Source organism: Salvelinus sp. IW2-2015, linkage group LG5 (genome assembly GCF_002910315.2).
Source record: "Salvelinus sp. IW2-2015 linkage group LG5, ASM291031v2, whole genome shotgun sequence".
NCBI lineage: Eukaryota > Metazoa > Chordata > Actinopteri > Salmoniformes > Salmonidae > Salvelinus > Salvelinus sp. IW2-2015.
In genome coordinates, this window is record NC_036844.1 from 15,848,897 (window position 1) to 15,864,927 (window position 16,031).

General features: G+C 41.2%; 1 protein-coding gene across 3 annotated transcripts in view; it reads right to left on the bottom strand.

The window, feature by feature from the left end:
- LOC111963973 (splicing factor, suppressor of white-apricot homolog) overlaps positions 1 to 15,552 on the bottom strand; it is a 130,842-nt gene extending 115,290 nt beyond the window's left edge. Inside the window, exons 1-4 of one of the 3 annotated variants that reach the window (XM_023987587.2) lie at positions 15,204 to 15,552; positions 13,439 to 13,602; positions 8,838 to 8,969; positions 6,941 to 7,014 (exon numbers count right to left, since the gene is read on the bottom strand). In XM_023987587.2, coding sequence (XP_023843355.2) covers positions 6,941 to 7,014; positions 8,838 to 8,969; positions 13,439 to 13,602; positions 15,204 to 15,403 — 570 coding nt within the window. In that variant the 5' untranslated portion in view covers positions 15,404 to 15,552. Of the gene's footprint in view, positions 1 to 6,940; positions 7,018 to 8,837; positions 8,970 to 13,438; positions 13,603 to 14,044; positions 14,238 to 15,203 lie in introns of those variants that run through there. The other 2 variants (XM_023987586.2, XM_023987588.2) reach the window with 2 other exon arrangements.
- Between the last annotated feature and the right edge of the window lie 479 nt (positions 15,553 to 16,031).

Consider the following 16,031-nt stretch of genomic DNA (forward strand, 5'->3'; position numbering starts at 1 on the left):
AGGCTATTCGTCAACAATGTGTGATAAGCTGCGATAACTTGGCATTGGAAAACAACACGAGATGAACTGCTACAGCAAAAAAGCACCCGCTAAAGCTACAGAACAATCCTAATGTTCACCACTTTGACAACGAAAAGCAAACATCCTCTGCCTGCCATATCCCGCTCATATTTCATGTGCCGATTACAGGGTTAATCAAGATTAATAAACTATTACTACGTCCTAATTTCTGGCGAAAACGTGGAGGAGGTGGTCAAGAAACACGTGGCATATTTTATCATCGGACCTAGCTTTGCCGGCTGAATTTAAATATCCACCACGTATTGTTATAGGAGAAGGTCGCCAATTTACGCGATAAATTGGTTCATGCCAACTGCCAGCCACTTAAGAAATTTAGCCAAGCACTTTACGCCCTCTACCAAATGGTAGCTATAAATGCAGAGGATGCGCACAGTTGCAACAATATGATGAAGTGTCAATATTTCTGTCACCCACACACAGAAAAGGTTCCAATAAATGACATTATTACGTTTCCACCACCCATGTTATTTACATTATTAAATGTCCATGTGGGCTCTGTTATGTCGGTAAAACCACCCGCTCTCTCAAACAGAGAATTAGTGAACATAAAAGTTCAATCAGGAGAAACGACAGGGATTATCCAGTCGTGTACATTTCAATGACGAGCAAAGCATGACATTTCCACCTTTAGATTTTTTGCATAGAGAAAGTTAAGTATCAGACAGGGAGTGATATTAATAATACTCTGAGTAAAAGAGAATGTTTTGGATTTTCACCCTCCAGACATTGTTTCCAAAAAGGACTTAATGATGAAATGCCTTTGTATGTTTGCTGTGAATGGAACATGAAATGTGTGTCTCTTGTAGATTATTCTGACGTTTTTCATATGATGGTACCCAATACTAATGAACTTGCTATGTCCTCATTGAGATTTATACAGAAGTGTTCAATACGCCTTATACACTTTTGTAATATTTATGAAATGCACATTGTTAATTTGGTAGCACTTATTTATTTTCCTTTGCCTCCAACCCCCTTCGATGTGTAGAACGGATGTGGGTGGAGCCAGGTCTACATAAGGGTGCAACTTTTCAAAAAATCCCAAAAGCTCCGACGAAGGCCGTGTGGCCGATACTTAAGCTTTAATATCGGTGATACTTCAAGAGCAGTGTGCGGTTTCCTTTTCCTTCATCTGAGTGTTCTTGGTCAAATCAAATCAAATGTTATTTGTCACATGCGACAAATACAACAGGTGTAGTAGACCTTACAGTGAATAGCTTACTTACAAGCCCTTAACTTTTACTTGGTATCATCCCGGATCCCGGGAGCACCCCCCACAGTAAAAAAGCTGACTAGCATAGCCTAGCATAGCGTCACAAGTAAATACTAGCATCTAAATATCATTAAATCACAAGTCCAAGACACCAGATGAAAGATACACTTCTTTGTGAATCCAGCCATCTTTCTGATTTTAAAATATTTTACAGGGAAGACACAATATGTAAATCTATTTAGCTAACCACGTTAGCAAAAGACACCCATTTTTTTACTCCATCAGTAGCTATCACTAATTCGACTAAATAAAGATATATATAGCCACTAACCAAGAAACAACTTCATAAGATGACAGTCTGATAACATATTATGGTATAGCATATGTTGTTTGAAAAAATGTGCATTTTCAGGTATAAATCACAGTTCTACATTGCAGCTGCAATCTGAAATAGCGTTGGAAGCACCGGAATATTACAGAGACCGACGTCAATTACCAAAATACTCATCCTAAAACATTTCTGAAAAATACACAGCCTACAGCAATTGAAAGACACAGATCTGTGAATCCAGACAATATTCAGATTTTCTTAGTGTTTTACAGCGAAAACACAATATATCGTTATATAGCATACCACATGAGCTAACATCACCCAGCATGAATCAAGGCAAAAGGGCGATAACGTTATCGCCACCAAAATATATTAATTTTTCACTAACCTTCTCAAATTCTTCAGATGACAGTCCTGTAACATAATATTACACAATGTATATAGAGTTTGTTCGAAAATGTGCATATTTAGCATCACAAATCGTGTTATGCAATGTAATCTGTCAAAAACGTGGCATGCATTCTGGCCGGCGCCATCTTGGAAGGCACCTAAGTTTACGATTATTTATCGATAGATTGACTAAAAAAATACAGGTTGGACAGCTAATGAAAGTGCATTGGTTATTAATGCAACCGCTGATTTAGATTTTTAAAATTTACGTTACTAGACATACATTGTGAGTTACAGCCAGACTAGTGCCTCAAAAATGGCCGACAACTGCGTTTACATTTTTCCACATAAATACGGAATAAAATCATAAATAGCTCTACTTTGGACGAGCTTCATCAAGTATCTGGGCAATGTGTCCTTTGTCCAAAAGAATCGTTGCTTTGTTGTAAAACGACCTCTTCAACTCGAACTAGCAGCTACGATAGCTACACGGCACACCACTGTCCAAATCCTCAACGCAATACTAAGAGAATTCCGAAAAATAGCAATATACTCGCATAAACTGATATAAATCGGTTCAAATAACTTCGTTATGATGTTCTAACACCTATATCGAATTAAATCACAGACGGATATATCTTTGGTCAATAACGAGAGCTTTTGAGCATGCCATTCTGATGTCCTCTCTTGCGCCTTGGCGAGCGTCGAAAAGAAGGGACATCTCACTCCATTGCCTTTTATGAACTCTGAGAAACACGTAGAGACACCATTCCACTTCTCCATTGGTTACTGACATCCAGGGAAGCGGGTGCAGTTCATTTCATCCATAGGGCACACACAGAGTTTAAACTGATCGAGATCTATTTTTCAGACCTTCGCATGTCCTGTCATGATTTTCGCTGTAGAAAGAGTTCTGGTTCACCCACAGACATAATTAAACGGTTTTAGAAACTAGAGATTGTTTTCTATCCAATAGTAATAATAATATGCATATTGTACGAGCAAGAATTGAGTACGAGGCAGTTTAATTTGGAAATGTAAAAAAAAAAAGTGCTAACAGCTCCCCCTAAAAAAAAAAATATAAAAAATAAAATACCACAAAAAAAAAAAAAAGTTACAAATAATTAAAGAGCAGCAGTAAAATAACAATAGCGAGACTATATACAGGGGGTACCGGTACAGAGTAAATGTGCGGGGGCACTGGTTAGTCGAGGTAATATGTACATGTAAGTAGAGTTATTAAAGTGACTAGGCATAGATAACAGAGAGTAGCAGCAGCTAAAATAGAGGGTGGCGGGGGGGGGGCAATGCAAATAGTCTGGGTAGCCATTTGATTAGATGTTCAGGAGTCTTATGGCTTTGGGGTAGAAGCTGTTTCAAAGTCTCTTGGACCAAGACTTGGCGCTCCAGTACCGCTTGCCATGCGGTAGCAGAGAGAACAGTCTATGACTAGGGTGGCTGGAGTCTTTGACAATTTTTTGTTGGGTCCAAATCAAAGTTAGACAAATTCTATTTCCTATTGAACGGGACAGTTGTAAATGTCAAGATCGCAGATTTTAGAGAAACAACAAATGTAGGTACATATAAGTGTCTTATATAAGCTGAAAGCTTATATTCTTGTTAATATAACTGCACTGTCCAATTTACAGTAGCTATTACTGTGAAAAAATGCCATGCTATTGTTTCAGGAGAGCTCCTAACAACAAAACACTTTTTTCACCGCGATAGGTTTGACAAATTCAACTCTGAAGGTGAAATGTGTACTTAAATTCTGAAATCTTGTTCTGATTTATCATCCAAAAGGGTCCCAGAGATATCATGAAGTGTAGTTTTGTTAGATAAAATCATTTTTCATATCCTATAAAGTAGAGGTCGACTGATTATGATTTTTCAACGACGATACCGATTAATGGAGGACCAAAAAAAGCCAATACCGATTAAATCGGCCGATTTTATTTATTTATTTGTAATGACAATTACAACAATACTGAATGAACACTTATTTTAACTTAATATAATACATCAATAAAATCTATGTAGCCTCAAATAAATAATGAAACATGTTCAATTTGGTTTAAATAATGCAAAAACAAAGTGTTGGAGAAGAAAGTAAAAGTGCAATATGTGCCATGTAAGAAAGCTAACGTTTAAGTTCCTTGTGCAAAACATGAGAACATATGAAAGCTGGTGGTTCCTTTTAAAATGAGTCTTCAATATTCCCAGGTAAGAAGTTTTAGGTTGTAGTTATTATAGGAATTCTAGGACTATTTCTCTCTATACCATTTATATTTCATATACCTTTGACTYTTGGATGTTCTTATAGGCACTTTAGTATTGCCAGTGTAACAGTATAGCTTCCGTCCCTCTCCTCGCCCCTACTTGGGCTCGAACCAGGAACCATTGACAACAGCCACCCACGAAGCAGCGTTACCCATGCAGAGCAAGGGGAACAACTACGCCAAGTCTCAGAGCGAGTGACGTTTGAAACGCTAACTAGCTAGCCATTTCACATTGGTTACACCAGCCTAATCTCAGGAGTTGATAGGCTTGAAGTCATAAACAGCGCAATAGCTCCTATGCAAATGCACAAAAGTGCTGTTTGAATGAATGCTTACGAGCCTGCTGCTGCCTACCATCGCTCAGTCAGACTGTTCTATCAAATCATAAACTTAATTATAACATAACACACAGAAATACGAGCCTTTGGTCATTAAAATGGTCGAATCCGGAAACTATCATTTCGAAAACAAAACGTTTATTCTTTCAGTGAAATACGGAACCGTTCCGTATTTTATCTAACGGATTAACTAAGTCTAAATATTGCTGTTATATTGTATAACCTTCAATGTTATGTCATAATTATGTACAATTCTGGCGAATTAGTTACGGCCTTTGTTAGGAATAAATGGACTTCACACAGTTCGCAATGAGCCAGGCGGCCCAAACTGCTGCATATACCCTGACTGCTTGCACGGAACGCAAGAGAAGTGAAACAATTTCCCTATTATGATTTTATTGATGTATTATATTAAGTTAAAATAAGTGTTCATTCAGTATTGTTGTAATTATCATTATTACAAATAAAATTTAAAAAAATTGTCAAATGAATCAGTATCGGCTTTTTTTGGTCCTCCAATAATTGGTATCGGTATCGGCGTTGAAAAATCGTAGTCGGTCGACCTCGATTGTGGACACCATCGGAATTACAACCAGAGTGATGGCTAGAACTTTCTATTGCATTTCAAAGATGGTTGTAGAAAAAAAACGGTTGTTTTTTTCTTTGTATTTTCTTCTACCCGATCTATTGTGTTATATTCTCCTACATTCCAAGTCCAAACTTCAAAGTGTTTCCTTTCAAATGATACCAAGAATATGCATATCCTTGCTTCAGGGCCTGAGCTACAGGCAGTTAGATTTGGAAAGTCATTTTAGGCAAAAATTTTAGGAAAAAAAAGGGTCTATCCCATGGCTTCTTGACTTTAACATACATTTACAAAATAGAAATCATTTGGATTTGATGTGATACATTATTAAATATCACTGAGGCTGTGTACTTTCAATGAATCATTTTCGTTAGGTACCCTCAGAGTACCAAAAAAGAGAGAGCGACAAATCGTAAAAAAAAAAAAATCTCATTAATCTAAAATAATGAATAATAAATGAAGACCTTTGGAGAGGAGAAGCTTAGGCCTGCACTCTGTAGTAGCGTCCCTCTACACATACACTCCTAATGCATTCAGAGCCTCCGAGCGCTTGCGAGAGTAGAAAGCTCCGTAGCGGCAAATAACCTTGCAATTATGAAGATAAATGAGGAACAAGGAACTTCTTATGGAGTCATGATACACAGAGATGCAGAGCGAGAGCTGATTCCTTCTCCCCAGCCCCCAGGATGTCAGACCGTCTGCTCGTGCTGCCTGAGCACTCAGACTTGTGATAATGTGTGGGAAATATAGCCACATCCCCAGATTAATAATTCAGATCAGATATTCTGAGAATGGTGCCGGCTTTGACTAATTGACCGTTTCAAGGCAGAGCAATTGGAAGGGCTTTGCTGGGTCCCCAATCGAAATCTCATTACAAGGACACGTGGAAAGAAATCAGCAGGTAAGGATTCTGAGGCGTGGGTGGGCCCATTGTCTCACAGTGTGTGTCTACTCTGGACATCACAGAGGACGCTTTGACAGCCAGAGCGAGGGAGAACTATCTGTCACATGCATTTTATTGAATCACTTCGTGTGTGTGTGTGTGTGTGTGTGTGTGTGTGTGTTTGCGTCAGTCTGAAGTTGGGTAGGGTGTGTGTGTGTGTGTGTGAGAGTGAGAGTGAGAGTGAGAGTGAGAGAGAGAGAGAGAGAGAGAGAGAGAAAATCGAGGCCATGCTGAGATGAAAGCCTCCCAGTCTACAATAAGAAGAAGCCTACAGATGAAAGGCGCGCGGCAGTCAATGGGGGAAGCAGCAGCAGAAGAGTGGACTGAGATGGAGAGAGACAGTCAGTCAGGATGCAGGCCCCCTGATACTGGCTGATGCAAACCAAGGCAGCACAGACTCCTCTTCTCAGTCTCCTCCCAGGCTGCAGGATGTGAGTGATGACCTCTATAACCTCCTCCAGATCAGACACCTTATCGTTCCTAGTCTCTGGCCTCACCACCTGTCTGTAGGCAGTCTGAAAGGCCTCACAACATCAATACTACCTCACACACAGCCCTCACCAGCTAGGACTACGTTATGCTGGTATCTCTGCTCCCTTCCTATTCTCTCTCTGTGGCTCCATAATAGGGATTGTTATAGAAGAGGAACCGTTGACCCCCTGACCCACCATTTTCAAATGTAGTTATGACTCTGATCTGCCCAAAACCCATTCTGCACTCCTGTGGTCCGTCCTGTATATTTAAGCATGAAGCAGTGGGACGTTGTCTAGCGCACTCACCAGCTCCACATCGGGGGGGATCGCCAGGCCCGGGGGTGCCACGTAGGGTTCCTCGCTCTCCTGTGGCTCTGCTTCTTCTGATGGGGAACAACCCATAAGGTCAGAGAGAGAAGAAGAGAAGAAAATAGATTAGAATTCACCCTACAGTCACTGTGAAACACCGCCACTCAACGTTTCCTCCTCTCCTTCCTCTACCCACTCTCATCCAGCCACATTGCCCGAGGCACTCAAAGTTTCAGCTTTACTTAATCTTAACTTTCTGGGAGGCCGCGGTCCATGTCACAATTATTTACAACATCCAACCCCATCCCCCCCAGTGTGAAATAATAGGCAGACAAGTCAGCTGGAAATTAGATTACAATTTTATGCTTTGGTTCACTGTGGGGAGGCTGCAGATGGATGTAGGGGTAAGCACATTTAATGCCAAAAATGGCTGCCAAGGAGCCCAGCCTAGACTCCTCTTGCACCTTTTTACGGTTAATGGACGCCACTGTTTGTGCAGATTTAATCAAGCGCTCCGCCAGTCGCCCGAGGTGTGCCCCGGCGCCGGCACCACAACAGAGCCAAATGATTGGTTCATGCTGAGAACTCCATCCCTGACAAATCGACCCCCCCACCCAACACACACACACACACACACACACACACACACACACACACACACACACACACACACACACACACACACACACACACACACACACACACACACACCCACACACGAGGGGGTTTGTACTGCTGAGTAATCCCAGGCAGCGCTGGGCCAGGTTACACGGTACTGATGACAGCACTCAGACACACAGCAATAGTACTGTACCATCTGCTGAGGAAGGGGCACCTGGGTGTTGGCTAGAGAGGGGAGGGGGGGGGGGGGTGGCACAAGTGCTGCCAGCTTTCCCTACATCTATTATTTAAGGATATAGGTACACGGTTAATTTCCGCGTTGACAATGTGTGGGCTAGCATGGTTGGGCTGTCAGGGACATTAGGTCTTGATAGTAGCAGTGGCCTGGCTGATAAATAGGCCTGGTATTTAGGCTTTTGTTAACAGACTTCAAGCTGCAGAACAGTTTGCTGTTAGCTGTGTTATGAACGCCTGTCTAATTAGAGGAGAGAGCCAGGCCCGGCGTGAAGCACATATTAACACTCATCATTAACACTCCCTCCCCCAGTGTTAGGCTGCCAGTCAAGATGTTGGACTGACCGTCACGACTTAACATTGACTGTCAAGTCCAAAGCAAAGATACTTTAGCGCCAATGAGATAACAGACTCTCTAGCTAAGTGCCTCAGGCTTTGAGACAATGTCCACATTTTGGAATCGGTTTACCCTCAATCGGTTTACCCTCATGTGTGGATACTTGGACTGGCTAGTGCAAGCTGTCTCTGGGAAACCAAACAGGATCCAGGCCTTAGTATTCATGTGGTTAGAGTGGGCCAAAACAGGGCCTAGTGGAGGGGCTGGAGCCCAGTACTGGACCTCACAGGTGATTACCAGTCAGTACAGTTGCAAGCCAGTAAGACTTTTTCACATTCAGAGCTGAATCTTGAAAAGCTTTCTTTTTTATAGCTCCAGGGCTTCAAATAGTGGTTTGCGTCTCCGGGGAGCCTGCCATGATAAAAAATGTATCATAGGGTTTTCATTGAAGCTAATGTGCGAGCCTCTCCACCAGCGTATTCATTTGTCGTGTGTGTGTGTGTGTGTGTGTGTGTGTGTGTGTGTAAAAGTTCAGATGCTTTCTCTCTTTCTCCGCTCTCATCCTCTAAGGGCAGGTCAGAGGAGAAATGTTCAGTGGTTGAAAGTGGTGAGGAACTGTGAATATGTATGCGTGAAATGTTTAAATCCTTTTGGACTGTAATGTGATTTGATTAAAATAAATCATTGTGTGTGTGTGTTCACCAGTCTCCCTGTTGGCCTCCTCTTCCTCAGTGGGTTGAGAAGGGTCGTAGTAGTCTGCGCTGTAGCGGAAGCCCACTGAGTTATAGGTGCCTTCATCTGCCAGAGCTTCACTCAAACGCTTGTATTCTTCCTCTGTGTGGGACACACATACATATTAAAAGAGTCATGAGAATGGTATGGTACATTTATTGGAAAGCACAGTCATAGCAGGCTACTGTAAGGATTGCCTCTAGCATGAGACAAAATCAGTGGATTGACTCAAAATTATAATGCCATCCATCCTAGCTAGTTTCAAGGATGTGAACAGTGTCGTGAGCTGACATAACAGAAACTCAACCAGATGGAATTTTGTCTTGTCTTACAATACCCCACTTTTCTATTGCAATTCATCTCATAGTAAAGGACAGTGAGGAATGAAAGACAAAATCACATCTAACATTATCAATATTTTTTATGTGTCTTGTGTTCCCACAATGGACAGATGGATAATTGCTTAAGCCCCACTACCCAAGGGCAAACAGCATGAGGGGACAAAAGTAACACAAATTACATGATGACTCATGCAATCCTGTCAGTTTGGGAATTAAACACCATATTTCCCTTAAACAGTCACTTATGTAAGATTGAATTTATCTAATCGTCAGTGCAATTTCATTATAAGTGACAAACTCCTTGTTATGAAGTTTGCAGCATTGCTAAAATAACCTTAGGCTAGTCTGTGTTTGTAGCCTTAACACCTGAACTGCTAAAGCAACCATTTTGACTGCTCATGATTTATTTATTTTTATTACTCAGCCATTTTTTTTACTCTCCCATTTATTTACTCATGCCCCCCTCCATCCTTATCGATGCCCAGTGGTTGTAGTGTTAGAATGTGTTTCAACTGATGGGCATTTACCACTCAATGCAATAGAAAATATACATCTTTGGACAGGAGAGGCACTTTTGCATCAGACAACGACACAAAGGGTGGTTAAAAGTTAATGAAAAAAGTTCAACATGAGGGCATGTTTATAACAAGGCAGTACAACTGATGCTGATTAGCATCGAAAATTACAAATTAAACAGTAAACATAGTCAGTCTCAACAATAATCTATAATCAGTCATTCAACCAGACAGTGGCTGCCTGAAACCCTAGCCCTAGTCCATTTTTTCATGGACTAGGGCTGGGCGGTATACCGTATTTTATGATATACCGGTATTGATGCAGGGAACGGTTGGGGTTTTTACTCTACAGTCGTGGCCAAAAGTTGAGAATGACACAAATATTAATTTTCACAAATTCTGCTGCCTCCGTTTGTATGATGGCAATTTGCATATACTCCAGAATGTTATGAAGAGTGATCAGATGAATTGCAATTAATTTCAAAGTCCCTCTTTGCCATGCAAATGAACTGAATCCCCCAAAAACATTTCCACTGCATTTCAGCCCTGCCACAAAAGGACCAGCTGACATCATGTCAGTGATTCTCTCGTTAACACAGGTGTGAGTGTTGACGAGGACAAGGCTGGAGATCACTCTGTCATGCTGATTGAGTTCGAATAACAGAATGGAAGCTTCAAAAGGAGGATGGTGCTTGGAATCATTGTTCTTCCTCTGTCAACCATGGTTACCTGCAAGGAAACACATGCCGTCATCATTGCTTTGCACAGAATGGGCTTCACAGGCAAGGATATTGCTGCCAGTAAGATTGCACCTAAATCAACAATTTATTGGATCATCAAGAACTTCAAGGAGAGCGGTTCAATTGTTGCGAAGAAGGCTTCATGGCGCTCAAGAAAGTCCAGCAAGCGCCAGGATCGTCTCCTAAAGTTGATTCAGCTGCGGGATTGGGGCACCACCAGTACAGAGCATGCTCAGGAATGTCAGCAGGCAGGTGTGAGTGCATCTGCACGCACAGTGAGGCGAAGACTTTTGGCAGATGGCCTGGTGTCAAGAAGGGCAGCAAAGAAGCCACTTCTCTCCACAAAAAAACATCAGGGACAGACTTATATTCTGCAAAAGGTACAGGGATTGGACTGCTGAGGACTGGGGTAAAGTCATTTTCTCTGATGAATCCCCTTTCCGATTGTTTGGGGCATCTGGAAAAAAGCTTGTCCGGAGAAGACAAGGTGAGTGCTACCATCAGTCCTGTGTCATGCCAACTTTAAAGCATCCTGAGACCATTCATGTGTGAGGTTGCTTCTCAGCCAAGGGAGTGGGCTCACTCACAATTTTGCCCAAGAACACACCCATGAATAAAGAATGGTACCAACACATCCTCCGAGAGCAACTTCTCCCAACCATCCAGGAACAGTTTGGTGACGAACAATGCCTTTTCCAGCATGATGGGGCACCTTGCCATAAGGCAAAAGTGATAACTAAGTGGCTCGGGGAATAAAACATCGATATTTTGGGTTCATGGCCAGGAAACTCCCCAGACCTTAATCCCATTGAGAACGTGTGGTCAATCCTCAAGAGGCAGGTGGACAAACAAAACCCCACAAACTCCAAGCATTGATTATGCAAGAATGGGCTGCCATCAGTCAGGATGTGGCCCAGAAGTTAATTGACAGCATGCCAGGGCGGATTGCAGAGGTCTTGAAAAAGAAGGGTCAACACTGCAAATATTGACTCTTTGCATCAACTTCATGTAATTGTCAATAAAAGCCTTTGACACTTATGAAATGCTTGTAATTATACTTCAGTATTCCATAGTAACATCTGACAAAAAATATCTGAAGACACTGAGGCAGCAGACTTGATGAAAATTAATATTTGTGTCATTGTCAAAACTTTTGGCCACGACTGTACCTTCTATAATGTATTTGAATGTTTGGTTTGTTAAATGTGAATCGGCGTGTGTAAAGTCCATTTTTATAGTTTACTCTACTACTCTACCACACAGACCCAGTCCCACCCCGTTACTCAAGGAGCGCATTTGTTGTTGCTTGACAACAAGACATGGTCAATGCAGCACATTTTTTATTTAACCTTCACTTAACTAGGCAAGTCAGTTAATAACAAATTCTTAACTGCCTTGTTCAGGGGCAGAACAACAGATTTTTACCTTTCGGTTACTGGCCCAACGCTGTAACCACCACTAGTCTACCTGCCGCCCCTGCACATGCAACAATGTTACTGACAACAATGTTTTTTCCAATTTGATCTTAATATAAATCCACAAGCGTTCTATAATTACAATATTAGTTTGTGTTTCTTACATCTGCAAACAGCTAGTTTGTATTTTCTTAGCAAGTGAAGCTAAATCGTGTTAGCCACTATTGCTAATCGCTAGTTAGCTGGCTAGCTACTAAGTCAGAGCAAATGTAGCTAGCTGATACAGCCTGATACCAGTACTGGTGGAGGCTTAAATTAGCATGTTGTTTGTGCAACAGTGTCTTCTAAACCAAAGACGAATAAGCAAAGCATGAATATGTTGGCTATATGAACAAAGATTTAATGTAGCCAAAGATTATAGGGTCCCCTAGGAAACACGGAACATCACTTTGGTTCCTACACTGTCACAATAACTCATCCATGGCATTTTCATTCGTTGTCATGTCAAACAACACTATATTCAGAGTGCCCACTATTATTTATATTCTAACTATAGAATTCTAATAAATATTCTATTTCCATGATTGCAAAAGTTCACCTAAGTGTTTTGATCTAAATTGCAAGATTTGGTTAAAAATAAGGCCTGGTATTTTGCCCATATCGTGGCAGTGTGGAAATTATCTCAAATGAGTGCAGGAAAAGCAGAAATGTATGAATATGCAGGAAATTATTTTAGGTTGAAGTTGAATTGAACAGTATAAAACAATACGAATGGAGAAAGACCCATTGAAATAATTTAGAATATATGTTTCCACCCTAGGGTCACGCACTACTCAAAGCAAATTTAGAACTTTTATTAATCAAAAACATAAAATACCATCAAAAATTAGAAAAATACCATATGATATTTTGGCCATATCGCCCAGCCCTATCATGGACCTCGCAAACCTACTTACTAGAGGGTCTGCATGCACTGAAATGACCCCCGTACTTTCGGCTACTTAGAATCTACCCTCTCACCATCTTTGACATAGCTTTACTACCATACTTTTCTTTGCCATCCAAATAGGAATCAGATCAGAATGTGGAAATTGAACCGAGGTTATTACCTAGGATAACATGGCCTTTCTGTTGCCAGTACAGAGAGAAGGGCACATTAGCATACTGTAATCAAAACAACCTTCCAGTGCCTGAAAACATTGTGTTGATGATGGAGGTGTTGCAGAATACATCACTGAAACTACAGCCTTTTGAAAGCTCATTCTGCCCGGTGAACATAAGGGGATTCATTCCATTATTCACTTTGGCACCTTATGTAGAACCTAATTGTTGCATAGTGTTTTTGTTTTCCTTTCAGTTAGAACTTCCAGTCATCTGAAACAGATGGCAAATGCAAAGGCTGAATGTCTCCACAAATGTGCGATTGGAACGCATGAGCACTTCGTGAAATAATGAATTCACCACTGTCTTCCACAGCTTATCCAGATGAGCCGAGGCATTGCACAGCAGTTCAGACACCATAGAGTATGACGCCCCCAGCTGGGAATCTGATAGGCCTACCTTGTCTGGCTTCTTCCTCCAGCAGGTCTGTGTGCATGGCCAGGTACCGCTCCTCATCACACAAGGCCTCGATCCTGGCCTCCTCCTCGGACAGCTGGTAGTCTCTGTTCCACGAGCCCGCGTCGTACTCGGAGAGGTCATGTAAGTGACCACGCCCATCATACCTGTAGGGTGAAGAGAGGGGTTAGAGACATGGAGCAAGCCAATTGAGAGAAAAGACAACTCATGGACCTACTTACCAACACAGGTAGGACCCTAAAACAAAGAGTTTTTAACAACAAAACGTACTACCTCAGTCACAAGTCTTTCATGAGGGAGTGTATGGTACTGGAACAGAGCAATCTCGTCACAATACAGACACAATAACCTGAACAACTCCCGACAAAGGCTCTCTAGTGCAGTTTTCTGGCAAACTTACTCAGTGAATCTCATTCCTCTCTCAACAAATTGCTACGGAGCAACAGCCCTGCATGAACACAGAAACAAACCAAAAGAAAACAACTCGCCTCTTACCTTACAAGGTTCAAGTTTCCCCCCTATAACACTCACCACTTCTCCTATATCTGTAAAAAAGGTACATCCACACAAACCCGAGCACATAAATACCTATCCGTAAGAACCCAAACGGACGATATTTTCCTGCGTTCGCTCCCCTCTTCCACCTCTCCAGAGTTCCTTCTTCGAAAGAGAGAAGTGGGCACTGGGGTTGGCATTGGGGGGTCAGGCAGGACCCCTTAGCCTTAGGCTACTAGCTGGGGAAATAAGGGCTGGTTATGTGATAGAGAGACACACACATACATTGGAAACAAGAGACAGGCCCAAGAAGATTAAGGTGGCTCAACGAGACCATGAAGGGCCAACATAATGTCCCCCCCTTCATGGATCAAGTGGGTTTATTTCCAAATAAACAACTACTTTTACAGGTCATCATTGCCAACATGCTCTACAGCCTGCAAGAAAATGTTATTAGAAATGAACAACTGAAAGCAAAAGGGAAACAACTGAGCTGGGATACTTGGCAGTCAACAGTATAAGCGCCTACATTTTTACATTAATTACTGTGAACCACCTTAATTCACATATTTGACATACAGTAGTAGTTTGGGTTGAATTTGCCATGGTATTATCAACAAATTCAATTTCTTGGTGACTTGTTGGTAAGGTTTGAAGTTCTCATTTGAATTCAGTTTAGTGAAAGGCATTTAGAGATCTTAGTTTTTTTACATCCAAATTGTGTTGGAAGAAACTGAAATGAATACAATACTTAACTGAATATTCTCATGTTGAAGCTACCAGAGCAAATACAAATACACCAAGACGCATAAGCCTCCCTTAAAAAGGGCAATGGGCAGTTAAGTAATACAAAGTTGAATACAATATAACTTGTAGACGATCTATAGTCCAAAGCCCTGTAAACAAGTACATTGATGTATCCGTAAATTAGAGGCAAGTTTATAAGGGGCAATTTTAGACAACTTTCAGTCTCATGTAGAGCTTGTTCACTGTTGAAATATGACCCAAATAGTGGAGGAAGCCTCTGCTACCTTTTGTTAATAGCTAATGCATCTTCGGTTTCATGAGGCCAAAACTGACATTTTTAAGGAAGCTAGATAAAATGGTTCGCACACACTTGTACTTTCATGTGAGTTATATTTGGAAAACTACGCCTTCAGCAAAACAATAATCCGATCGGTCCCTTCGAAAGACAGATCTGATTAGGAAAGTTGGTTAGGATAACAATTCCGTCTAGGTTTGTTCAACCGACCTATCAATCAGGATGTTCTTGTCCCCCATCCATGGTATGAGCTGTTTGCCCTGCTCGTGGAAGTGAGCCCTCTCGTCGTCCCGGAACAGCTTGCAGGCATAGCCGAACACCAAAAGTTCGGCATATTTTTTGCTGTCGCTCTCATTCTTCTTCACCGTCTTGTTGTTGTGGTCCCTCTTGCCCCCGCCGCGCCGATACATTCCAAATTAGCACGTGAAAACACGTAAAATAAAGCTAGTGCGCTAACTAACGTTAGATAGGTTATATCACTATCGTTTAATTATTGTCGTACTACAAAGTCTTTCTTTCTTGTTTAAAAAAAGAGGTGCGAAATGCCACAATAAACATACTCACAAAAAACATATCTGACATGTGCAGCCATGTTGGAAAAGTTAGTAAATATGATTTATAGTTCACATGTGCAGATTCGTCAATTCAACTTCAAGATGGAAAACACCAAACGTAAATGAAACCTCTCATTCCCCGATATTCTGATGAGAAAAAAACGGAATTAATTATTTATTGATGTTGATAATAAATAACACATAATCTGTCATTTTATTAGCTACTACGCTCTCTTTTTGTATGTTGAATGCTCTACCATGTGATTGTGAAATAACTTTCGACAGAGACATGTATACTTCAAAACCCCTCGTCCAGCCTGAGTTTTCTCCTCTGTTAATCTTGTGAAGTTATTTTAGAGCCAGCAGCTAAGTAATTACGTGTTTTATTTCATTGATAAGGCCAATATATTTACAGTGAAAGATGTAATATGTTATTTTTCGAATGAAAACATAGCTACTGAGTTAATTGTTTGCTCTTGATACT